General features: G+C 38.6%; 2 protein-coding genes and 6 non-coding genes across 9 annotated transcripts in view; all 8 read left to right on the top strand.

Moving 5' to 3' along the window:
* LOC111595226 (homeotic protein Sex combs reduced) overlaps positions 1 to 10,106 on the top strand; it is a 28,224-nt gene extending 18,118 nt beyond the window's left edge. For both annotated transcript variants that reach the window (XM_023308865.2, XM_023308856.2), the window contains exon 3: positions 9,487 to 10,106. In XM_023308865.2, the coding sequence (XP_023164633.2) occupies positions 9,487 to 9,794 (308 nt within the window). In that variant the 3' untranslated portion in view covers positions 9,795 to 10,106. The remainder of the gene's footprint in view (positions 1 to 9,486) is intronic.
* Positions 223 to 294, top strand: Trnam-cau. Its single transcript has one exon. It is a non-coding gene; the product is annotated as a tRNA-Met (tRNA).
* A 3,271-nt stretch (positions 10,107 to 13,377) lies between the features above and the next one.
* On the top strand, positions 13,378 to 15,899 carry LOC111596461 (probable G-protein coupled receptor Mth-like 11). Its single transcript, XM_023310711.2, has 3 exons — positions 13,378 to 13,812; positions 15,431 to 15,578; positions 15,640 to 15,899. Exons 1-3 carry the CDS (start codon positions 13,378 to 13,380, stop codon positions 15,897 to 15,899), a joined length of 843 nt encoding a protein of 280 aa, XP_023166479.2.
* Trnak-uuu lies at positions 13,976 to 14,048 on the top strand. The gene has a single exon. It is a non-coding gene; the product is annotated as a tRNA-Lys (tRNA).
* On the top strand, positions 14,883 to 14,955 carry Trnak-uuu. Its single transcript has one exon. It is a non-coding gene; the product is annotated as a tRNA-Lys (tRNA).
* A 1,228-nt stretch (positions 15,900 to 17,127) lies between the features above and the next one.
* Positions 17,128 to 17,200, top strand: Trnak-uuu. Its single transcript has one exon. It is a non-coding gene; the product is annotated as a tRNA-Lys (tRNA).
* Positions 17,201 to 20,191: 2,991 nt separating this feature from the next.
* Trnak-uuu lies at positions 20,192 to 20,264 on the top strand. Its single transcript has one exon. It is a non-coding gene; the product is annotated as a tRNA-Lys (tRNA).
* Positions 20,265 to 21,167: 903 nt separating this feature from the next.
* Positions 21,168 to 21,240, top strand: Trnak-uuu. Its single transcript has one exon. It is a non-coding gene; the product is annotated as a tRNA-Lys (tRNA).
* Positions 21,241 to 26,309: the final 5,069 nt, after the last annotated feature.

Here is a 26,309-nt window from a genome sequence, read left to right as displayed (position 1 = left end):
TATCTGTTTCTATTTAAATACGAATGGCTTACCGCACAGCACCTGAAGTGAAAAAACCGGTAAAAATTTGATTCGTTTAACAAAATAAATATTTCAAAAATCTAATTGTAAATATGCAAAGTAAAATATGGTAACATTTCAATCTTCCATATATTACCTGTTTGCACTGCTCCCCACGACAAGTTGCTGTCTTATTTAGCATTTGTCAAGCCGATTAACGTAAGCAGAGTGGCGCAGTGGAAGCGTGCTGGGCCCATAACCCAGAGGTCCGAGGATCGAAACCTTGCTCTGCTATATAGAGTTACAAGAGAAAAACTTGCGTTTCTCTTTTTTACATTTTTAAATATTACAACTAATCTACTTTCATCAATTTTTATCTTACAAGCAATCATGATTTTATAAATAACTTTTTTTCTTGTATTATTTATAAAAGAACGTCATTAATCATAATAACTGTTAAGCCCAATATACATAAAAATTTATTTTAATTTTAATTTTTTTAGAGCTATTTAAATTCACTGCTGTTGCATCACTCAACTGTTCTGTACACTTCTATAAGCATTTGATTCACAATTATTCACATGATAGGCCTTTATGTAGCAGGTATCATTAAAATAGCTTCTTGTCAACGTAATTTACCAAGAAAATCCGGCATATATATAGCGGAGATTGATTGCATTTACTGCATGGCTCGTCCAGGCTTAGTTGGTTTGCAGATCTATCTAATATACTTATTAAGCAATATATTCTCATCGGCATTAGCGATAATTTCATTTAAATGCATCATCAAAATCATAAAAGCTGCTACATTAAAGAGCATCGCTCAAGCGCCAATTGAGCAGCATCCGAGCACAGACTTCATTGCGGGAAGGGGCGGAGGGAACCAATCGAAGCTAACTGCAAGATACATAATTGAAGCTAACGCCATTGCCGTTGACGTTGAGTGGACAGTAGCTGGCAAAGACCGGCAGTTAACTGCGCGTGTACATGTGTATGTGTGTGAGTGTGTGTGTGTGTGCATTAATAAAGAATTCATCACAATTACAACAATTGCCACAGGATGCAATTTACAAAGGAAATTATTAATGGAAAGTCAATGAATTCTTTTTAAAATTCTGTTTCGTGCTTTTGATTGATTACACGCTGCCTGCTGCTGGCTTCTGGCTGCTGAGTCCGTCGACTTCTTCTTCGACTTCTTATTCTTCTTCGGTTTTTGTGCTCTTCAGCGCCAGTCAAAGACCTCGCACTTAATCATGGACATGGCGAAAATAAGTCCAGAAGCCCAGACAACTACGAAGACGAAGGCGGCGGCGTTCATTCAACTGCAGACGACAGGACACTCATTAAAAATGGGTGCACAGGTACTCGACGGTGGGCCAGACGGCTCTTTAGACGCTCTTTACATGGCCCATAGGCCAGTGAGACAGGGAGACAGAGAGAGGGAGAGAGGCAGAAAGGGAGAGGACAAGTATCTGAGGAACTGGTTTTGTTGGCGCGTCAGCTAATTTATGTGCGCATGCGCGACGCTCGCTCCCTACTCGGGAGCCCCATAATTAACTGAGGTAGTCATTTTGAATGCGAACATGTACACTCACACACACACATACATACTGTTTCTGATAGAGCGAGACAGCATCTGCCGAAACAATCAGCGAACTTGCTTCTGAGAGGTCCTCTCCTTAAATCAAAGATAAACGATAATTATCTGCGCGAAAATGCGCGCATAAATAATTTGCAAGAAGCCACATTAAAATTGTATCTAAAAGATACGCATCGCTTGATAACACAGCAGAGCAGCTCTCCGTCCAGCTCTGGCCATGTTGAACAAAGTTTGTTGTTTTGGGATCCCAAAGAATAACGAGTACAAGAGTTAAACAAACTTTCTGTGGCATTCGTCTGTTTGCAGTTCGCAGTTGGCAGTTGGCAGTTGGCACTGCCTGCGACGCGCCATTAAAAATTAAAACCTCATTAATTAAGCAGATAATTCATTTATTATATTTTCAACACAATGCGCCGGCAGTGCCACAATTTGTTACCCGGCTCATTACGATTGGGCCAGGACCAACCAAAAAAGGTGAGGCAACTGTTTCGAATCGAAAACAATTATTGCTTTCAAGTTGCAAGTTCGCTAAGGGTGGTTTTCTACAGCCAGGGGGTGTGAGTGAAGCACAGACACGTGTCTCTGGGGCAGCAGTGCTCTGGCTGTGGGGACTTAATCCTGCCACAAAAAGCACTTAACTTTCAAGTGCCAAAACAACTTGTTGAGTGGGATTTGGGGCGTTCATTTAATTGTGCAAATTTTGACTGAAGAGAGGAAATCGAACACTCAAAAAGTCAAGGCTTAAACTGTTTAAACTGTTTCAATTTGAGCTCTAAAATAATTATGATAATTTGAAATATTTAAATAGAAATATATATATGTGATAATTAATACTATAACTATTTAATATTACGTATTTAAGCATATTATATTAAAAAGAAGTTTTAGTTGCATGTCAACAGGATTAAGCATTCTGAAACTAAGGCTCTGCTGGCTATGATTTGCTTTGCCTGCTTTACGCTTGCAATTCTCAACTGGTTACAGCTTCTTAAAATATTGAGATAAATTAACAAAGAGACAGCCTAAGCAGTTCGATTGATGCCTTGTAGCTTGAGCATTTACATTGCAATTAATAACAAATGTGATGTTAAGACTTTCAAGTATATCAGCTATTCATACACTTTTAGAAATATATTTCTACCTCTTGTAAATGCCAAGAGCTACCCAATTTCCAAGACACATCTGACCACAGGCTTAAGCTTTAGTCACAATTCATTCAGCTCCTTTCTTCACACACTTGAAATATGAAACCTACTGATTGAACGGCGACTGCTACTTCTGCTGCTCCTGCTGGCAATTGGACCAAGTGCTTGGCACCGGAAACCATATGCTTCCAATTGCTTGGGAAGCTGTGAGGGTTCAGAGCGCGCTTAATTTGGCTCGGCATCAGCTGTTCGAGCTGGGCGAGAAGTTCGGAGCACATGATGTCATTTCAGTTGAATGGCTTTTGGAAAACAAAAAAAACAGATGAAGAAAAAATGTACAAAAAATGAAAACAACTGCCATGCAAAAGGCAGGCAACTATTGTTGTTGATGTTGTTGTTGTTGTTGGTGTTGGTGTTGGTGCTGCTGACGAAACTGAATGTGTTCGTGTTGACAACGAACACGGAATATAAATTGAGAAATGCTTTAAAGCGAAATAATCAATTTACTTCTTGACATAATTTCCATTTTTCACGAAACCAAAGGCAGCCACGCGAGCTGAGAGAAAATGCCAAAAGACGCCGATGAACAACACAGCAACAGCAAAGTAGAAGGCACGCACAATTCGCACATAAAAACGTGGCTAGTGAATAATACAACAAAAAGAAGGTTTGAAGAACATGCGGCTCAGACCATTTTCGTGGGCTCTGGCACTGACCAAATGCAGATGAAGGCAAATCGCGGCTGGCAGAGAGCAGGAGGCGGAGGAGGGCCGCAAGTGTTGCGGCAATTGCTACCGTTTCTTTCTTTTTAATATATTGAACGTTTTTTATGATGCTGACCACCGTCTGACGGCTGCAGCTCTCTTTATTTGGACCGTGATTAATGATGAGCTTGACTAAAAGATACGCAGCAGATACAGTTGCCGCTGTCGGCTCTCGGCTGTCGGCTGACAATTGCAGTTGTAACTACGATTTAATAGCGCTTTAATGATGTGTGAACAACGAGTCCTTCAACCAAAACACCTGTTAACACACACACTCACTCTCTCTCTCTCTCTTCTACACTCTTTTTTGATATGCTACTGTTCTCCATCCCTCTCTCTCTTTCTCTGTCCATTCATCATTCAGCCGTATCTATTTGTAGCTCGTGCTGCTGCAACACTTTCATTATCACAAATGTCACATCATTTGTCGCATTGCACAAAACTGCCCGCTCATCATTTATCACCAAAGGAATGTGAACCACAAACACACACACCCACGCTCTATTATAGCGGCTATATATTTGATTAATTTTCCTTTTCCGAAAGAAATTAACCCGCTGCACATGTCGACCCCAGCGGCCCCTTTGACGCGCCCCTCGATCGCAGCCGCCGCCGTCGCTGCCTCAAGATTTATCTCTTCCAGCATAGCTCGAGCATGGCCAATATGACCCCGCCTGCCACTCACGTTGCTCTCTCCCGAATCCAGTTTCAGCTTAAGTTCACTGAATCTTTTCTCTCTTTCGCTCGCCCGCCCTATCTCGCTCTCCCTCTCTCTCTCTCTCTCTTTCGAACTCATTGTGTGCCGTCTTGCACTTTGTTATCTGATTTATTTATAGATTTTTTTAAATCAAACAATTTTTAAAGTTTTATTCCCTTTGGGCATGCAAGAATTAAAATCGGCCAAAACTAAAAATTATTTATAAAATTATCCTTTGCGTAAAAAACAATTTCAATATTTCTGTAGTCATTTGGAAAAGCTCTAAGTTCATTTGTTCTGATTCTGTAAATTATAACATTGTTTTAAAAAATTGTATTTCATGCGAAGTCCTTGCTGTTGCTCATAATTTCATCTGTCGTATTTAAGGCTTCACCAAAAAAGGGTTTTTCAGCAGTTTCTGGTTAGTTCTCAAGCCAGTATAATTTATTTTATATACAGTTTAGCTTAACTAAATGAAACAGATAATAAAAAGAATATTTGATACTCAGTTCGACAACATTTCTAACACTTGGAACAACATTTTTGTTGCCCCACAGCGAACTCGGCTGATAGCCTGGCTCGCACTGGCTTATGACTGATGATCATTTGGCTGCATTTTGACAGTGATAATGGTTTTTGGTAAACGACTCATTAGCTCGTTGCTAAGTAGCTGCTGCAGCAAGTCGCAACAAGTTGCAGCACGCTGTGGCATCAACCGCTTGCGTAATCGGAAGTGCGTTGATTTATGAAGTTTTAGCCGCGATCTCGAGCGCAAAATTCTGATGCCTTGATGTTACCGTTGTTGTTGTTGTTGTTGCAACAAACACACGTTGTTGTTGCTGCAGTTGCTGTTCTGCGATAAGATCGCAGCCAGATGCAAGCTGCAAGACGGTGACTGGACTCTGGCCGGCAGAGCTACGTGCCGCACACGTTGCGCGGCTGATTACGCTGACGATGTTTGCCTGTTTTTCTCGCAACTTCAACTACCTTTGGAGCGGGACTGACGCCGGCCGTTGACAAATGAGCATTACAAGTGTTTGTGACAAGCCGCAAGCGTTGTATTTATTGCTACGAGTCAGAGGCAGCAGCCGACGAGGCGAAAGAAAAAAAGACGATTAAACTTTGAACTGTTGGCTCGACTACAGCCTCCACTGGCAATTCGCCTGCTATTTGCTGACCTAGGCCAAGGGTTTTGAGCTTAACTTTGAACCTGCATGCGTATGCTAATTCTGCGTCAATCACAACATGATCAGCTCTGTCCCCTTCGGCACTCGCTCCCAGGTATGCAAAACGTGCCACAGACAATGGCAATTTGAATTGCAGAGTTGCCGTCTGCATCCGTCTGCTGCTTCATCTGCTGCGCTGCTTCTTCTCTCGCCGTGGCACTTAATAAATTCTGTTGCACATTTTTGCATGCACCAAATTTCAAAAAATTTCAACTGATATGTTAAGCGGCTGTCAGCGTTTGACTTTGACGTCATCTTACATGAAAATTAAATGCATAAGATCAAAACAAAAGACCAAACAAACAAAAAGCCAAATATAAATATAAATGTATATATGTATGTATGTGCATGTGTGTGTGTGTGTATGCAAAATCCAATATATCTATATAGTATTTCACGATCCGCCTAGACGGCCAGCGAAATGGGCACAAAGTTGTAAAACGCTTCGAATGTTCGCTCATTGGCGCTGTCAAGAGTCGACATGCCCATGCCCATGCCCATGCACAGGCCCTGTCCCCTGCTCCGACGATAAGTGATATGACATGCCAGGTGCCACAGATGCCGCCAGTGGAAGTGACTAGCGACTGTGGCAGTGCCGCAGCCAAACTGCTGTCAACTGTTGGGGCTTTGCGCCTGGCCATGACGACAAGCGACAACGATGCGCTACTTATGTAGCCATGTAGTTAGTCAGTCCCAGAAACGCACCCGTTCCCATTCCCACTCTCATTCCCATTTCCAATCCCTGCCGAGTCTTGTTGACATTTAGTGGTTCGCTAAACGGGCTGCCAAGAATTTCAATCAGTTCGGTTTCAATTGGCTTAGCTGCGCGCTGATCTTTCGCTGGAAATAAGAGACTTCTTCAATGAAACAAGCTGTCATTAGCTAAAAAATCTGAAAATATCCAACATTCACTTCGATATCATCGCTAATCTCTAAATGGAATCTTACTTGAGATAAGTAAAGTAAATAAATATATATTCCAATGTCTATATTATCATTAGATCTCAGAGTAAAATTTAGTAAAAATAAATCTTAATCTTAAAACTTAGATCTTAATTATTTCCAGTGTGAAATATCTGCTCAAAGTCCCTCAAGCAATGGTGAAATGCTGCTCGATGCTGCATTCTGCAATCCCCTCGATACTTTGCCACGCACTCTCGCAGAGACTTTCATGATTTTAATACGCTGCGGCTGCAGCTGTGAGTGTTTGTTGCATGTGTAAACAAATTGCAACATCATAAGACAGCAGCATTTGACAATTGTAAATGGCCCTGCCTCTGGCAGACTCTATAGAAACACAGCGAAATGTCCGCCAAGTGTGCTCGGCCACAATTCATATTGATTTTCCACATACAATGCTCTACTCCGTTCCGTTCCGGAGCGCTGGGCAAGGTCAGTAGTATGTGAGAGATAAGTGCAGTCTGAAGCTGCGTCTGCACTTCATGCATCAAATGCCACTGAATGTTGAATGCTGCATGTTGTATGAAGCCGTCTGCAAAGTTGAAACCGACAGCTCGGACCTGGGTCTAATGGCTTGCGAGAGATATTACATTGTGAATCAAATTTGATAGTTGATAATCTGACTGACAGCACTGCTAACGGAAGCAAACTGGGTCAGGACTTGCACTAAAAGTTTCTGCAATTCCATTTGCCACCAAAGTGTCGCACTCTTCCTCTCTCCCTCTCTCTTCCTCCAACTTTCGCTCTCGCTCTGTCTCTCTTTGTTGTTGATCCGAATGACTGATGAAGCTGATGTCGTTGTCTGGTTACTGTCTGCTCAGCTGTTTACGTGGTCATTAGTTTTAACCCGTTACGGCATGGCCAAAAGGCTGAAGGGACGAAGACCTAAAAGTGCTCTTCAGGTCTGCCATAAGTGTGGGTGTCTCTGCGTGTGTGTGCTTTTTTTGGCAACCGCCGTTACGGCATTTGCCACACTCAAATTCACTTTAATTAAATGAGCGGTAATTAATTTCAACTTTAATCAGAAATTCCATTTAGATTTCCTACTGATTGATGTGCACCGACATCTTACGACAACGTCACGTCGAGCGCTAAACCAACAGAAACTAAAAAAAAAACTTTTGTTTCGCGCATCCTCAATAGAGAGAGACAGCAATATAAGAAGTGTGTAAGAGAGAGAGTGGGATATATTCAGTGAAAATGCGAGCAAAACTTTTTGTTTATTTAAAATTTAAATTGAATCGCACCACGAGCAAAATTCTTGTTGAGCAAAGCAACTTTAATATTTTGGAAAAATAAACTAAATATAAAACAAGGAGATATTACTTTTTTAAATAAATAAATAATAAATTACAATTCAGTTTCATTTACTTTTATTACTATTTTATCCAATCTTCTTCAATATTCAACAAGTCATTAATATATTCAATATTGAAGGAAATTCTTACCAAAACTTTTTGCAATTGAGTTAGGCATAGGCCTTGAGCCGTGTTGCTCAACTAATTAAAAAGCCTTGCATCTCGCCAGGCAATGCGTCATCTTATCAACGGCATCTGCAGTCGAGCAGTGCAAATGAAAGAAATGCGACAGCAACTTTGTAGATCCAATTGCCGTTTAGCAATGGGCCATGACCCATATAGGTTCATTGGGGCGTACGCGGGGTCCAAAAGCGAACATTTGTCGGCGTTCCCAAAGTGCTGCTGACAGAAACGCTCCTCACTTGGCCTGTCTATCACATTGACTGACTGCCACACATTTCTCTGAGTGTGTTGGTGTGGTTGTGTGTGTGTGTGTGTCTCATTCTCTATTTTTTTTTCGTTTCTTGTTTATTGTTGAATGCCGGGCGGGCCAATTGAGTTGGCCATAATAACACGCCACGGTAAATGGCTTTTAAAAGTCTACTTTGCCACAATCCGCCCCCTCATTATGAACGACGCGTTACGAACGCCCCCTCGGGCAGGCCCAAAAGATGACAATAGCTGCTGGCGAGGTAGGAGGATCGGAATGAAACTCGGAAATTGTCATTATCTATGGCCATCAGCAGTGGGTGGAAGACAGTGAAATCGAGCAGCGTCCCCAACCACAGCGACAGCTGTCTAAGGTCTACCATCTATAGTCGATAGTCTATATAGTCTCTACAGTCTAGAGTGATACTTCATGGGTACGCTCCCCGCAACTGCCGCTTTGTCATTGTTGATTTTTCGACTAACAATAATAAAATGAAAAATCCTTTTGGCAGTGAAACCCAAATTGCAGCTTGACACGTCATATTTATGAAATGCGCAACGTTGCAGAAAATCACAAAACAAAGCCAGAAAATTAACTGCCTCAACGGTGCCTTGTCCACTTCAACGTTCTTCGACTCACCAGAAACACCCCGCAGGAAAAAGTATAAAGCTGTGAAATAAGAAAACGAACTGCAAATGATAGCGACTTGCCTTAATTTGTATTTATATCTACAAATTCATTCGAAATTTTGCATTAATATGAACTCTTCTTTACACAAATAACTTTTGCTTAACGAAAAGAATCTTCTTTATGCTTTATAATATCTTAAGCCAGAGATTTAATAAGGACTTAATAATAATGCAAATTATAATGGTAATGATGATGCTAAGAAAATAGATATAGATAATATCAATGATATAGATAATATCATAATGCCTATGATAACAATGGGAGATCGTCTCTAAATCTGAATGGTCTGTCGGACAGCATTTGCTGCTTACCGACCTAAAACCCTGCTCTTTCTTGGGCTGCCTCCCACCACGGAACCAGACTTTATTAACCATTAAGGTGAAGCCTTTCTATGTGCTCTGAGCACGGCCACCTGTGTTCCTGCTTCCAGGTCCGACTTTTTTTTTACTACAATGCATGTCTCTACCATGAGCATTGCTGCCAAGCCTTTTCTTCTGTCTACCTTTATATGTAGCCACTACCCTAGAGCCATCTCGCATACCGCCTGCTTGACAACGTTGACTATAGTCTGCTGTGGCAGGTCCTTTGCTTAGCTGATACTAAAGACTATATCAAGTAGTTTATTCTCCTCATTTTCCACTTTACTAAAGCACCATTGGTCTTTTCGAACTTGCAGGTACTGTGAATGCCAATGGCGAGACGAAACGACAACGGACCTCATACACCCGCTATCAGACACTGGAACTTGAGAAGGAATTCCACTTCAATCGCTACCTGACACGCAGGCGACGCATCGAGATCGCGCACGCGCTCTGCTTGACGGAGCGACAGATCAAGATCTGGTTCCAGAATCGGCGCATGAAGTGGAAGAAGGAGCACAAAATGGCATCGATGAACATTGTGCCATATCACATGGGCCCCTACGGCCATCCCTATCACCAGTTCGATATCCATCCGTCACAGTTTGCGCATCTGAGCGCATAGGACGCGTGGCACTTTTCGGGTACTGGTTAGAGACTCAATCAGTTGTATCAGGAACCATATCAGGCGGCGGCAGCGGCCAGCGTGGCCGGCGGCTATCAGTCACAGGGCACTCAGGATCCGACCGCATCGGCATCGGTGCTGGGCAGCGTCAGCGTCGGCGCCAACGCCAACGGCGGATCTGGCAGCAACATTGGCACCGGCAACGGCTCCAATTCGCTGTTCAGCTCCGCCGCGGCGGTGGCCAATGCCAGCAATACCAATGCCGACTGCATTAAATATCCTCAAGAGTTCTGATCTCAGGTTATCATCAGGCAGCAGCAGCAGCAGCAGCAGCAGTCACAGCAGCCACAGCAGCAGTCGCTCGATCCGCTGCTGGACTCGGACTGTGAGCCCGATTCAGATTTGGGGCTGGAGCTGGAGTACAAAGCGGACATTGTTGGCTGTAATTTGTTCTGCTGCTGAGCCGGTGCCTGCGCCATTTGCCATTTGCCACTGCCTCGCATTCGCATTCGCATCCGCATCCGCAATCCGCAATTCGCAATCCGCCGCCGCTGTCGATCAACCAACATCAAAGACGATGCTTCTTGTTTGCAACTGATTCGTGTTAAGCTGAGAAATGAGCCGTGGCTGGAGCGCGGCTCATTTGGGTTTATGATACTGGAGGTGGAACTGTGCGCACTCGTCTAGTTCTCCCTAGACCTGCCTGCACACACACACACACACGCACTCACACACAGTCGCAAATACACACAAACACACACTCACACACACAGCTTGAGCCTTGGGTTGGAGCTGGGGCAAGGATCTGGAGCTAACTTTCGATAGCTGCTGCCATTGGACGTCCAGTATGATAAACCTCTTTCTCTAAGCAGTATTCGAAAAGCAATTAGTCTTAAGTCTAGCATAAATTTTAGCCCTAAGTCAGCACAGAAGAACAAAACAAAAACAAAAACAAAAACAAAAACGAAAATAAGTTAAACAAAAACCAATTTAAAACAAACGTAAAATTTGCAATAATTTCAAAGTGATTTCTATTAAAATTAGTTTTCGTTTAACCCCTAATTCTAACTCTAATTCAAGTACTTAAAAGCTACCAACACTCGGCATGTATGTGTACGTGTATGTATCCTTTTTAAGGCTTCGTTCAGTTTGTATATAGCAGAGCGTCCCACTCTCAAACGGCGCCTTATTATGTTTGTGTTTCCTTTTTAAATATATAAATTGTTTGGCTCGAGAGCGACTTGGCAACGATACAGCTTTGATTTGCTCGTTTCTTTTATCTTAATTCAAAATCATTGCACAATTTGGAGAACAAATTCGGAGATGAAACAGGGAATTTGGCTAGCGGTCAAAATGTGGCTCGATTTCAAATACTTAGCACAATTTCTATAGCAAAGCCTCAACCAGACGCTCTCTCAATGTTATCTTTTATTCGATTCGTATCACTTTTATGTCTGTAAATCAAAAGAACTATAACAAGTCTTTCACATATTGTCTCTTAGCTTAAGTGTGCATTACAACTTAAAACCTACATTAAGCAATGCGCAGATTGTTAAAACCTAAAAATAAAAATGAGAACTAAATTTAAAAATGGACGAGAAAGTAGGGAAAGAAGCAAACCTATACGTAAATGTAATGTAATTATTTATGCTGTACTTTTTGCTAAGCTAAGGTTAGTGCATTCTAGAACCTATCGGTAGTCTATGTGAACCTAGCCCATAAGCCTAAATTATATTGAATTAGCAAGACAAATTTTAGTAAAAGTAAAACTATAACAAAAAAACCCGCGCATTAAAAAAACAAAAGCAAACAAAAGTAAGAAAGAAAAAACATAACTACTTAGCACAAATTAAATAATTGTTTTGTTTTCTATTTTGTTTAAACTATATATATATATGTAAAAACAAAAAAAAATATATATATGTATTTATATATATATATATATATTTGTCCAAACGATATGATTTTCCAATCAAAATGCAATACAAAGTTTGTAGTACGGGAGTAGGGGGGCGCAAAGAGTTTAACTGCATTCCATGTAAAAATAAATAATATAAATAATTTTTAATAAGATCCGTACTTATATAATGATATGGGTTCTATTGCGAATGCAATGTTTATAAGCTGTAAAACCACAAAACCATACAAATATAAATAAATCAAAACAAGCGACAACATATGTAAGCATGTACGAATATGACATAAAAATAAAACTATTTTAAAATGTACAACACTTGTGTTTTTACTTAAATAATTTTAAATACTCTCTACACACGTAAGCCTCTTTTGGCTTTACGAAGGCGGTTCCTTGGCCGGATAGCTCAGTCGGTAAAATGTTCGGCGTTTACCGAGACATTATTCGACTCCTTGCTTGATTTTATTAAATAATTTTTGCTTTTTTTTAAATATTTACTTAATTTTTGTTTTGTGCATGTGCAGATATATTGTATATATCATTAATATTATATATTACTTAATAAAGCTTTCCATATTAGTATAGAAAGCAGATTTTAAGCAAGCAGTGAGTCGATGTGGAGCAATTTGGATTCAAAGCAGGGCAACACAATTATTAAACCATAAAATTGATTCACAATATGCGAAGCAGTATTTATTCCATTAGTATGTAAAGCAGTTTTAAAAAGCAGTGCATAAATGTGGAGCACTATATAAACAAAGCCGTGCAATATTATTTTACTGTTGTTGGCTTGGCGGAATACTTAAAAAAGCAATGAGATTTGTTCAACTAAGTTTGTTTCACCTCTAGTATTTATTATGCCGCAATTTCACATTCATTACAATAACTGCAGCGTATTAAACAGGTGTAAGGTTGTGCAATTTCAGATGCACATTTCAAATGTACTAACGCCTTTGGTACACTTCGAACGACCGCAGATAGTGCTGGCCAATTCCATATTAGCCTCAAACAAAGCATAGAAACAGTAACGTATTCTTGGGCTATTAAAATATATCTACTATATTTTTTTTAACTTAATTGGTGTACATAAGAATACGTTCACTATTTCATGTCCTTGGGACCTCTGTTACGGGAAAATCTTATTACTTTATAAGTGCACAAAAACTTTTCATAAACAAGGATAAGAAAGTATTTTTAATTTTGGACAATTGAAATTTGTACTAAAGTGATTCAATAGATAAATTTCTTATGACAAATTGCTTGCCAGATGTCTGGAATATTTGTGGCTGCAGATACTGTATTTATTATTCAGAATGAACGAGCCTGAACTTTAATATAATATTGTAATTGCTCTAATCATGCTGGCGTACTTCATCAGTTGGGTACACTTACGTGCCCATATATTGTTATTGTTTGCATAATCGTTCTCTCAGTGAGCGATACTATCAGTTATTATTATATTATATTTCATGTTATCTTTTAAATATTCTTAGCCCGTAACCGAGTATTACTCAGAACCTTAGTGGTTTTCTCTTAATATAAATTCTTATTTCTATTTAATATAATTCATACAATTAGAGGCTCAGTTTCTATTCAGTACTTGCAGCAACCAGTTCTTGAATCTTGAATCTTGAATCTGAATTTATTTTATTATTAAAAAAGGACGCAATGAAGACTTTCTTTAGTGCCACCTTTACACTCAGCCTTATTATAGCTGAAATCGCGGGTGATATTCCGGGCTGTGATTACTTTGATACCGTCGATCTAAAGAACAGCATACAACTCACGAATGGTTCCTTTCTGTATAGAGACATTCTAATTCCAAAAGAAAAGACTGGAATATTCAACTATAAAATTTACTTCGATGGAAGACTCGATGTCGACGACTATATCCGTGGCTGTGTGTGCCATATAAAACCCTGCGTAATATTTTGTTGTGATTCCCAAAAGTCCCATGTGTATCGGCCTTTGAATATAACCCTACTCAACGGTCAACAGGTGCAGAAGGATCTGCTCAAGGACTATATTGTGCAAGTAGCTTATGACTTCCCATGTACAGCATTCAGCAAGAGTGATACGCAGACCCAGTGGACTCTATTTGAGGTTTGCTAACGCCTGACTCCCATTTCATTGGCAGCTTTTGTGTTATGTCCGCCTTGTTGTCCGTCCGTCCGTCTGTCCGTATGTAAGCACGCCATTTCGCCGCTATTGAACGATTTGGATTTGGGTATCTATGTCTTATGAAATTTGGCATTAATTTTTATATGCCCGGGTAGCTCAGTCGGTAGAGCATTGGACTTTTAATCCAAGGGTCCAGGGTTCAAGTCCCTGCTCGGGCGATCATGATTTTTTGCTGAAGATCGCAAGAGATATATCGGACTGTAATTACTTTGGGTCATAGAGTCATATAGAGGCGTTATTATCCAAAAAGAAACACGTCAAATTAATTGCTCTAGTCGATACGGCTCGACCCTGAGCCCTGTGAAGCCGTGATATTCCAATTATTATACTATTCTTTTATACACATGCATAAGCTCTCGGACTTCTAAATACATTTTCCTAATAAAATTTTCATTGTATAAGTGTAGCATTGCATTTGCCAAGCCACAAGTCTGGTATTTCAAATAAATATTTGTTAATTTTGAAGATGGAGGAGGTATCCAAAATCCAAAATATTCTAAATTAATAAACTCACAATAAATATGAAGTCTACAACTTTTACGATATTGAAATTAACTTAAAAACTAAACTAAATAAAGCAATTTTTATCTGTAATACGCAAATGGTACGAGTCATCGATCAATTTGGATTTTCAAGTCTCTGGCTTTGTAGTTTACGAGATCGCTGCGTTCATAAGGACAGACAGTCAGGCGACCAGAGGGACATGACTATATCGACTCTGCGTATCGCAACGCCGCCTTCTGCATTTTACATGCATTTTCACAAATCCTTATAAATGCACGTTCCTATATATTTTATGGTTTCTAAGAAGTTTTTAGCTATAGTAGCTAGATTCTTTACATTATGTCAAAGTATTAAGAGAAATCTTTATTTTTTACTTTACTTTCCATTCCTTGATTTTTGGTTTAAAATTTTTTACTATTTGTGAATATTCCGGCAATCACTCCAAGGAGTAAAAACGGATCATTGAATCTATTCCGGGCACAATATATGCCCGGGTAGCTCAGTCGGTAGAGCATTGGACTTTTAATCCAAGGGTCGAGGGTTCAAGTCCCTTCTCGGGCGATCTTCATTTTTTTTACCGAATATCGCTGGAGATATTTCGCGCTATGATCACTGCTATACACTCGGTCTAACGAACAGCATACAACTCACGAATGGACCCTTTATGTTTAGAGTATAAAGAGAATACTAGAATACTCAACTATCAAATGTCCTACGATGGAAGACTAAAAGGCCATACCTAATATAAATGTACAGCCAAAACTCTTTTGAGTATAACTCTACGGTTAAATGAATATTTACCTCAGCTTTACAGATTACATTCATGAACTATAAAGGAGATTAGTAATTTTGAGATAGTAAACAGGTATTACGGAGGCCGTCGCGTACGACTAATACTTTCCTAGTGGCTGATTGGGGAGCTTGCAAGCTCGAATCTTGCAGGGAATATGTTTTTATTATTGGATAAATATGTTAACACTTGACAGTATATATGTATGGAAAAGAAGATTCGCATTCAGAGTTGTCTTATTTACAGAATGAAGCGCTATACGTTCATGGAGATAACAAGAGCTTCACTAAGCAGCAATATTGCATGTTCCCGTTTAAGGATGGCAATAATAACAACGATGACCAACTCGAGGTCGTGCTTATTCCCGAGCCCCAGCCTATAAATATAACGAAGCGTAAGACATAGAGTTGAACTGAAAGTAGATTTCATATACATCATGTGTTATTGGATTACAGTTTCGGCACCCCACGCACTTAGAGTCCTTTCTGTGTTCTGCATGGTCCTGACTATTGCGATCTTTCTATATGTAAAAATGTATCGGACGTTATACAATCAATGCTGCGTGTGTTACTTCACTTGCCTTACCATAAGCTTCCTCATGGCTTTCGTGGAATCGATTCTGAACGCCCCCGCCGACTTTACTTATAAATCTTGCCTTGGATTTGGTAATGTCACATATTTCCTTAGCTTTGCATTGGTTTACCTTAAATATTAGCCTACGTGCACTATTTTTTCGTTATGGCCACCTTCCTCTGGCTCGTAATGATCAACATTACATTATGGAAGAGCTTTAAAAATCTTGGGATTCGGGAGAAGCCCAGCTTCAAGAAATATAGTATCATCGTGTGGAGTATAGCAGCTGTATTACTGACGCTCTTCGTGGTGGCTGATCGATGCATACCAGACGATGTGCCTAGCTATTTGAAGCCCGAAGTTGCGAAATACACATGTTTGGTCAAAAGTAAGAACAATTCTTCATATAATATATTTGATGCGCTGACTGCAGCTTCTTTTAGCGACTGATGCGGCAAGAATGATCTACTTTGATTCCTTCATATTGCTAGCAATATTAATTAACATCGTGCTCTTCGTGGCAACAGCTCGCATAATATATGTGGAAAACAAGTATAATCAACGCAATTGGACCACTTCCGAGAGTAAGAAAAACGTGAAAAATCAAGCTAAGTAAGTCGAGATAATAATATAGGATAATAATATAGGAATATTTGGTATTAATATAATCATTCGTTATTCACACATTAATTCTTATTTCCATTGCAGGTTAGTCATGTTCATCCGATTATTCGCAATAGCAGGCTGTTTGTGGCTCATGGAAATAATTTCTTCTTTATTTATAACTAATGTTGAAAATATATCAATGTATTTAGATCTAGTGCCGAGTTCCCAAGGCGTGCTTTTATTTTTTATAACAGTCGCCAGGAAGGACATGATTAAATCCATATATGACCGGTATAAAAGCTCAAATAATTTTAAATGTATTCTTTATACTAATGTATGCATTTCATTGGATATATTTTATATAGAATGGAATTCGGAAGAAACAAACCTAATCCAGTTTCCCAAGTATCTACATCAGACGCAGTATCCTAAAATAATTTTTTAAACGTTAAATTTTTTACAAATAACGAAAGGTAATTATTCTACCGACTATTGAAGTTAATCTAATAATATCTGTATTAATATATCTACCACATAGAGTTTGTAAATAAATAAATAGATACTTTAACGAAAAAAGTAGTAAAAGCAATAAGTTTTTTGTACTTTCTCTCTGTTTTTGGATTATTTTCTTTCATTATTTGTTAATTATTTATATATTTATTAATTTTTTTTTTTTGAAAATAAATGTATTTATTTTTAATTATTCCTGCAATCACTCCAAGGAGTAAAACTTATGATTGGATCTTGGCAAGGGTATTTTATATGCCCGGGTAGCTCAGTCGGTAGAGCATTGGACTTTTAATCCAAGGGTCCAGGGTTCAAGTCCCTGCTCGGGCGATCTACTTTTTTTTGTCTGGAGTAGAAATATATTATATTATAAATAAAATAAAAAAATATAACGAAATTATTTATTACTATTTCTATAAGCAAAGCTAATTTTCGTAAATTACACGTTCAGTGTTGGGAGAGCAGATATTAATATTAATTTTATTTAAAGCAGTTAAACAATTAATGTACGCCTTTTGATAAGAAAGCAGTGTACACACAAGCAGTATTTACGACACTACATGAAACACAAATTACGTAAGCTTAAAGTAGTTTTATATGAAAGCAGTTCATTATAAAGCAGTGCAGTGATTCATCTTTTTAACAATTCGGTTGAACTACGTGACGTAAAACACACTTATAGAAACGAAAATTTCGACTGGAAGGTTGGCAGCTTCTGTAATCACGCTTCTGTGAGGTCTGATTGTGGGATGGCCTGAGGCTGGGGATCACTGTGTAGTGGACCAGCCATGTTGACGGAACGTCCGCACTAAGCTTGCCATCAATATGGGTGCCGAGGAGGAGTCCACGGCATTCAGGTTGGCTAAGGAGGGATGAACCGGGCCAGGGGTGAAAACCAGCAGCCAAGAGTTCCCGTGGTAGGCAGTAGTGGGATAGCGTACCGGAGTGGACTGCCATTACCAGCCTTGCCAATTGTTGGACCACAGTCTTTTTGCTACTAAAAATAATATTTAAGAAAATCTATTTTGTTTCACTTAGTTTGTGACACATTAAATTATTATTTATTTATTATTACACAATTTCATTTCCATAACAACGACTGATTGGAGCGTAATAAACAGGTCAACGGTTGTGCGAGAGCCCACTTCATTTGTACACATTCACTAACACTTTTGGCCCATTTCGAACGCCCGCAGATAATGCTGGCCAATTCCATGGGCATCGAATAGATGAAACACTTCTCCATTACGGGTATTGTAAAAGTCCAGAGAAAGATTATGAGAAGTCCAACAGCTATGGGTCCAATCATCTTGAGACGTAATTTTGAGCGAGTTTCAACTTAACACATGGATTGAGCGTGGGCAACTGAAATCTCCTGTTCAGCTCTGCTTGACATTAACTATTGACATTAACGTATAGATGAGTTGATAATCCTACAGATAAGGCATCTCTCTTTCTCTCTCTCTCTCTCTCTCTCTCTCTCTCTCTCTCTCTCTCTCTCTCTCTCTCTCTCTCTCTCTGCTTAATCTAAATGCCGCATTCAAAATAATATATAATTACAGCACAATTTCTAGAAATATTTCGGAATATGTGACAGACTATCAATAGCTATTATTGAATGTATTATATTAAGTGAATATAGAGTATCTTTGGGGCCATGCATCCACAGAGATGAATATATAGTTGATGTGCAAATATATCTTTATACTTTATAAAGGAAATTTAATCTAGACGACAAGCTGTGCCTATATAGCTATATCTCTCTTAAATTTTGAGTTTTAAGGTGTAAATCTAAAAAGATTTAGCGTGTTTCAAATTGTTACGAAGGTTTAAAAGGTCAATCTTTAGGAGGGCTCTGCAGTACGCTGGAAGGAATCTACAACTTATCTGGACTTGTCTGGACTTGGCTATACGAGTCTATATTCCAAGTTTCAAGAGAATGAAATAAACTGGAATACATTCTTATCAAGATAACTCTTTAAGGCTATGCTTTTTCAGTGCATTTATGTTCCCCATCGTAACTCCCATAGTAAAACGATACAGCGGAATAAGGCTTTATGTAACGCCTTATCAAATAAATACCGATTTCCAATGTCACCTTAAATCGGAGAATACTGATCTACATTTAGATCAGCTGGCTGCATATATTTTTTCATTCTATCTATTCGGGTAATATGAAGCCTCGCTGACTGGTTAAGAGTTAAACCCCCACGTTGCATAGAGTATACTAAATTAGAGTTGAAAAACTCTGCAAAGAAATCGGCTAATTCCAGATCTCCATTTGCTGAGAGCGACACAAAAGACTTTGTTAGTTCTCTTTTTGAATTGACGAATTTTTAGCATTTTTAAGAGCTGATTGCGGCTGAATTGATATTAGTTTGGTTACTTATTTATACATTTATTTTAAGTACTGATTACACCTTCATTTATTTAGAAGTCGACTTACCTTTGTAAAGTTTGAAAATTTTCCAACTGAAACTTCTTTTATACCTGCAGAATTTTGCTTTGAAAGGTTCTAATTGCTGTTAAAACCTCTTTTATATCAAAGTAATCTATGTATGTGAAACATTATTAATGAGGAGCTCGGCAATAGTTGATCAAATTTCGTTATAGTTATCCCAATGTAATTTTGCGATAAGATTTTGTGCCAATTTATATAAGATAACCAATTATTGATTAAGTTAAAGCTGCACTTTTTGTAATTGAAGTTGCACATAGAACTGCCACTGTTCGAAATTGAACTTTAGCATGCTTTTTTAAATTTAAATTTAATAATTATGCGAGGAAACCCGAATTATAACTTTCTATTTAATCAATTGAATATAGTATTTAACTGAGCTAAGTTCAACCTAAACAAGTTATCCTGCTACAAGTCCTTAACTACAATGCGTGCAACCATGCCAGTATATCCAGGAAAAAAATATCCCATCCCTCATGGACATCGATTAATAAGCAATCAGGTCGAATATATGAGACTTAAACTTATGAAATCGTTGGAGAAATGCTTGTCTGTATAATAGCACCGCATCTTCTCGAACATTGGCTTTAATATTAATATTTAATATTATATATATGTATATGTATATATACTTGATATCCAATTTATGTCATTAATAAAAAGAAATTAAAATGAATAATTAAAACTTTACGTTGATTTCTTTTTAATTAATTAGTAATTTAATTAATATAGTAATAATAAAAAATTATTTTAATTTTTTTATTTTGTTTTCCAATTTTGATTTTTATTTCTTGTAAAATATTCGTGCAACTATTCCAACGACCATAAGCCTATGATTGAAACTTGGCAAGCTAATAGCGTGTGCCCGGGTAGCTCAGTCGGTAGAGCATTGGACTTTTAATCCAAGGGTCCAGGGTTCAAGTCCCTGCTCGGGCGATTGTATTTTTTTTTTCTGCAATAGAAATATATTATATTATAAATATAATAAAAAAATATAACGAAATTATTTATTACAAATAAATATAACAAATAGGTGACCGATATTATATACAATTTGTTATTATTTTCATAAGCAAAAAACTAATTTTTCTATTCGACACGTTCAGCCTCGAGCAAACAACGATTAAAGCAGTTCAATAATAATATACGCATTAGGTAAAGTAAGCAGTATACAAGCAGTTCGTACAATACACCATACTCGTACACCATACTCAAATTTTTAAAGTAGTTTCAGATAAAGCAGTTCATCATAAAGCAGTGCAATCATTCATCTTTTTAACAATTCGGTTGAACTACGTGACATAAAACACACTTATAGAAACGGAAATTTCGACTGGAAGGTTGGCAGCTTCTGTAATCACGCTTCTGTGAGGTCTGATTGTGGGATGGCCTGAGGCTGGGGATCACTGTGTAGTGGACCAGCCATGTTGACGGAACGTCCGCACTAAGCTTGCCATCAATATGGGTGCCGAGGAGGAGTCCACGGCATTCAGGTTGGCTAAGGAGGGATGAACCGGGCCAGGGGTGAAAACCAGCAGCCAAGAGTTCCCGTGGTAGGCAGTAGTGGGATAGCGTACCGGAGTGGACTGCCATTACCAGCCTTGCCAATTGTTGGACCACAATCTTTTTGCTACCAACATTTTTTTATTTATATTTTAAAATTTTAATTAAATTTATAGTATATTATAAATGGTAATTTTACATATATCTAAAGAAAATTTGAGAATTAAATAAGTTTGAGTTTTTAGATTTACAAGAAAGCTTTGTAACAATATGTTCTTAGTATGAGCTTTTCTACCAGAAAGAGTCTAAAGGTTCTTTGTCGCACATGTATCAATTGCCCGGGTAGCTCAGTCGGTAGAGCATTGGACTTTTAATCCAAGGGTCCAGGGTTCAAGTCCCTGCTCGGGCGAGCGCAACTTTTTTGCTTTATTCGATTTAAGATTTATGAAATTTATTTTAAGATACTCTTGTTTAATAATCTGCAGACACTTATAACTTCAAGAATGGGAAGAATATGTTGCAGCTCAGAACCATTTTTAATTTAACTAAATCATCGAGCTACAATAAAAGTAACATTTGAAAAGAAATCGTACAGCAGCCGAACGTCTAATTGTACCCTCATGAAATTAGCACCTTTTATTTGCTTTTCCATTTACGTTCGAGTCGTGGATATACCCAAATTGTGTGAAACATGCTCAAACAGCGCTATCTGTATCTATATCTGTGGCTGGCCCTGCATATCTGCTATCTGTATCTATGTTTTCTATATACCCTGTTATGTGCCTCGTTTGTGTGTGTGAGTATATACATGCCTGTTTGCTAAGCTAAAGCACATAGCCAGCCACATAGCTCGGTTAGGCATGTGAGCAAGGTTTTGTTTCATGGATACGCCTAAGAATTTTGACACACTTTGCTGCCCTGGCTACCGAGAACACTCAAGTTGAACGAATACATGGACAGCAGCTACAGTTAAACGGAAGAGGAGGAGATTCAGATGCTCTTTGGCTGCCAAGTGAACTAGAAAACGAATGCGTTTAATTAGCATTCATTACGACAAATCATCAAATTGCCTCAGCTGAAGCGCTGCAACAATAAATACAAGCCGAACTAGTTATTGTGCGAGAAACATTCGTGTTAATCAACAAAATAAACGCAAATATTGATATAATTAGAAACCAGAGTCAAATATCTTTTGAAAACTGTTCCATGACGTCGGGTAAAAGAGAAATCGACCAGTTTCATTTCTCTGACTGTACAACTCTATTGCATCTATCAAGGCTGCTGCAGGCCATTGCCAAAATATGAAATCCAGGTAGAATTACCAAGCAGATACTAGCTGCAGGAAATATGGGTCATAAATTACAAGCCTTATAAACAATGAATTCAAAATATTCTTTTTTTGCTCGGAACAGCTTGGTGCTACCTTTGCTTTACCTAGAACTAAAAATGGGTTCTTGTAAGTTTGTAGCTATCTATTCCCTCAAGGTTGAAAACTGATCAGATGTAGTCAAGCTAAAATCGCGTTTTTGTTCGAAAAATTATATTGTATTGAATTATTTTAAGTATACATTTAAATGTATTGGAGCACTGCATATAGCAAATAATACAATTAACGAAAGACGAGCTGTTAACATGTTTTTAAATTGGAATTTAAATTTGTACTATATAGCAGCTCCAGGAGAGCTTATCTAATTAAAATCCAAATCAAAACACTTTATTTTGTTAAAATTAGTTAACGTTATATAAAAACAAAATATTCTAGTATGATCAAGGTAAGAATTATGTAATCAAAATGTACAAAAATGTGCTATGTCCAATATTTTCCCAATCTAACAAAAATGTACAATTTATAATAATTGCACAACTCAAGCAAGCACAGGTTTCTTGGATAGAAATATAACATGTTCATAAGCTCAACGCATTGGAATAGTAATGATGAACCGATAAACATATTTATTATATGTGCTTATTTTAATGCTTATTATTATTAGATTTATTTATTAAATTAAAATATTATTGAGATATTTTTCGAAAATTTAGTGCATGACTTGAGCATCGTGTAATTATCAATGAAACAAATTCGAACTTAATGAGCGCATTAACGCACTCAACTTGAGAGCTTCGAGCTGTGGGGCACTCGACACCTCGAATCGCTGCGAAGCTGGGGTTTACTTCTGGGTAGCTTGCGTCTGATTAATGAGGCTTTAAATATCCCACTTTGATTTCATTTTGAACGGCGCGGAGCGTGCAACAAAGAAGTTTCATTGACTCCAGTTTGGTGAGCAGTCCACAAGAATACTCAGCCTCGAAAAATGCCCCGCTCTTCTCTTTGAGCGAGAGTCCTTGCAGAGCATGCACATGAAAGTGTACTCAGCTTTGGAAACACAATCCACAAAGTCTACACGCAGCTAATGCTGCTCCGGCAGCTCTCCCAGGCACACATACGCATGCTATCATACACATATATGTGTATAAATGTGTATTTACAAGTAGGCATGTCCTAGAAAATGAATGAATATTGATACACCAGAAGAAACTAGACAAAACGTAAAACGTTTCAAGTAAATTAAATTAGACTTTTTAACAACAATAATTTATTTAATTTCATATATTTGTGTATATGTATATCAGATTGAACTACTTGTATTTAATATTATATTATCTTCATTCTTAAGTTAAGAGCTTAAAAATATTTGCTGCATTATCTCAATAGCATCACACATTTTTTCTGAGTGTATTTATAGTCGCGCTCTCTTACTCGCACTCGCTCTTTTACGCTAGGTGCTAGGTGGTTGTGTTATTCACACACTTATGCGCACACACACTTCTACACAAATTTCAGCTCGCATGCACGCACACAACGACAGCAACATGGCTGTTATCAACTTTAACAAAAAGCACCGTTTGCTAGCTACTACTACTGCTTTTGTTGTTGTTGTTCTTTCTGCTGCCGTTGAATATCGTGAGACCCAGGAGAAAACTTAGGCATGAAATAACATACAGAAAGCGTCACATATTGTCTGTTCTGCGCTTAGTACGCTAAATAAAAATGTTTATATGGTTCTTATTTATTTATTTAATTTTATTAGACTGTAAAAAATGAAGTATAAATATAATATATTATGTTCACATTTAAGTAGGTAGTGACAGATTTGATGTTTTCAATTTTTATTTGTATTACCTTAACAAATTAAGACATATAAGTTATGCAGATTCTGAAAATCATTCGATTAATCATATATATCATATATAAGTTATGCAGATTCTGAAAATCATTCGATTAATCATATATATATCATATATAAAAGATACTGTTAATTGCATTATAATTCTGTTAAAATCACATGTACATAATTTTAGCTTCTTTTACTTCCACGCTCGTCTCTGCTGCTTTTCATTCCTTCAGTGTCTCCACGCCATATTGACCGACAATTTCCTGCTGGGTAACTCGGGCTTGGCGGGTCGCATTCTCACTGGGTTTTAGCTGCGGCCATGCCGGGACAACTGACTTTAGTTTGAAATTTGACGCCGAGCGCAGCAGTTCGTTAAAAACGAGAGCGCGGCCATTGCCAACGACAGAGTCGCTGTCACCGTCACCGTTGCCGTCAGCGTTGTCGCTGCCGTTGCCGTTGTCGTCGCCGTCGACGTCGCTGCCAGCACATCCTGCAGCCCAACGGCCGCCCAGGATGTTGGCAGGCGGTCAAAAGCCCCAAACTGCAAACATGTGCAAAGTGTTAACATTGAAACTGACGAGCATTTGTTGTGGCAATGCCAAAAGGCGGCGCACAGTTGAAGATCTTGCCAGCTTAGCACCCGTTTGTTATGTATTTGATTAAACCAGGTAAACTAGCTAATGACCACAGGTGAGTTCCTAGTGCGCACTTTATTAGATTGCTCGGCTGCATGTAAAAAAGAAACCAAAGAAAAAAGAAAGGAAAAACGAAGGACAGCAGCCAATGCGATGCTGGCCATTTGTTTGTACGCATGTGCCAGAATTTGGGGCTCAGCACACCCCTCCTCATACTTTACATATCTTCCAGTGCCTGCGTCTGCCCTCATTTTGACTCGTGGCTTCTCTCTATATGTATGTATGTGTGTGTGCATGACTGTATGTGTGTGTGTATGTTGTGCGCGCCCGGAAATGTGCAAAGCAGCCAACGCCAGCGCCTTTCAACCACTTTTCATTTGCGCAGAAACAGCAACACCCCAGCTCCCAAGCTTTGTTGACGCGCTATCAGCCGCAGCAGCAGCAGCAGCAGCCACAACAACAACAACAACAACAACTTGAGCAGCAATCAACCCCCAGCCAAAGTCCAAGTTGTGCGTTCTATGCGCGCTATAAAACACTTGTCCCGCCATTTAATGCATGGGTTAAGTAGTATACCGAAATATTAGTGGCAATTGCCAAAAACGCCGAGAGCTGCCAACACTCTGCTCCACCCTGCACCACCCACTCGCACAGCCAGCCAGCTGCCTAGAAGCTTGGACGCAGTCAAAGAGCTGCAGAGCTGATGCTGACCCAACCCGAAAATTGCAACCCTGCTGCATTAAATGTGTGTCTGTGCGTGTATGTGTGTGTGTGTGTGTAAGGTGCGTGTGTGTGTATGTGCCGCGCAATATGGCGCGTCGCCTGAAACCCAAATTTGGCTAAGGTCACAGGACTCGGGGCAACGCATTTGCTGCAGCTGCCAGCACTACGACTACGACTACGACTCTGTCTGCCCAAATGTGGAAGACTGAGCATGTGTGTGTGTGTATATATGTTGCGTGCATCTACACCAATTTCGAGGCACTTGGCTAAACTGCGACTTTTGTGCAACCAGCTTAATGTGTGGAAAATTATCAAATTTCTGGCAACGTTTCGTCAAGGACTTTTTACAATGATTTCTGCAGCTGTTTCGCTTTATGCAAATAGATATATGCATATATATATATATATATATATATATATATATATATATATATATCTGTATATATATGTCTATAAAAAACCCGTGGAGTGAACAATTAAGTTTGCCAATGGGCCAATCGTTTTTATGTTTATTTTATGCATTCGCTCATCTAATTATTGAAATATTTTTGGAACTTGTGCTTCTTTTTATGACAAACTTGGACTTGACTCCCCCTACTGCTGCTCTGCCATAAGCTGAGTCTGCTAGTTGACCTGAATACATCGTGTATATACACTATATATACATACATACATATATATATATAAATGTATATTCACATACAAAGTTATGAACATGTTAAATTTCTTTATCGTTGTTGGCTATTCAAATATTTACATTCAACACAAAATGCATGCAATTCCTATGGATATGACCCAAATTCTTTGTAAAAAAACAACCGTATGTACTGAAACATGTGCTTTTTTATGGGACTAGACCATGCAAGAACTTATACGAGACATTACTGAAAGTGGATACAGCATTTGAAAGCAAATAACTTTGGCTACAATTTAATGAACAACATTTA

This window comes from Drosophila hydei, unplaced genomic scaffold (genome assembly GCF_003285905.1).
Source record: "Drosophila hydei strain 15085-1641.00,03,60 unplaced genomic scaffold, DhydRS2 tig00000063-arrow-pilon, whole genome shotgun sequence".
Lineage (NCBI taxonomy): Eukaryota > Metazoa > Arthropoda > Insecta > Diptera > Drosophilidae > Drosophila > Drosophila hydei.
The sequence above is the reverse complement of the archived record's forward strand: the minus strand, read 5'-3'. Positions and strand labels throughout refer to the sequence as shown.

Excerpts from the sequence above, each read along its gene's own strand:
- LOC111596461 (XM_023310711.2), top strand. The coding sequence starts at position 13,378 with ATGAAGACTTTCTTTAGTGCCACCTTTACACTCAGCCTTATTATAGCT. Across the intron at positions 13,813-15,430 it reads CCCAGTGGACTCTATTTGAG|AATGAAGCGCTATACGTTCA; the intron begins GTTTGCTAACGC and ends TCTTATTTACAG. Across the intron at positions 15,579-15,639 it reads GCCTATAAATATAACGAAGC|TTTCGGCACCCCACGCACTT; the intron begins GTAAGACATAGA and ends ATTGGATTACAG.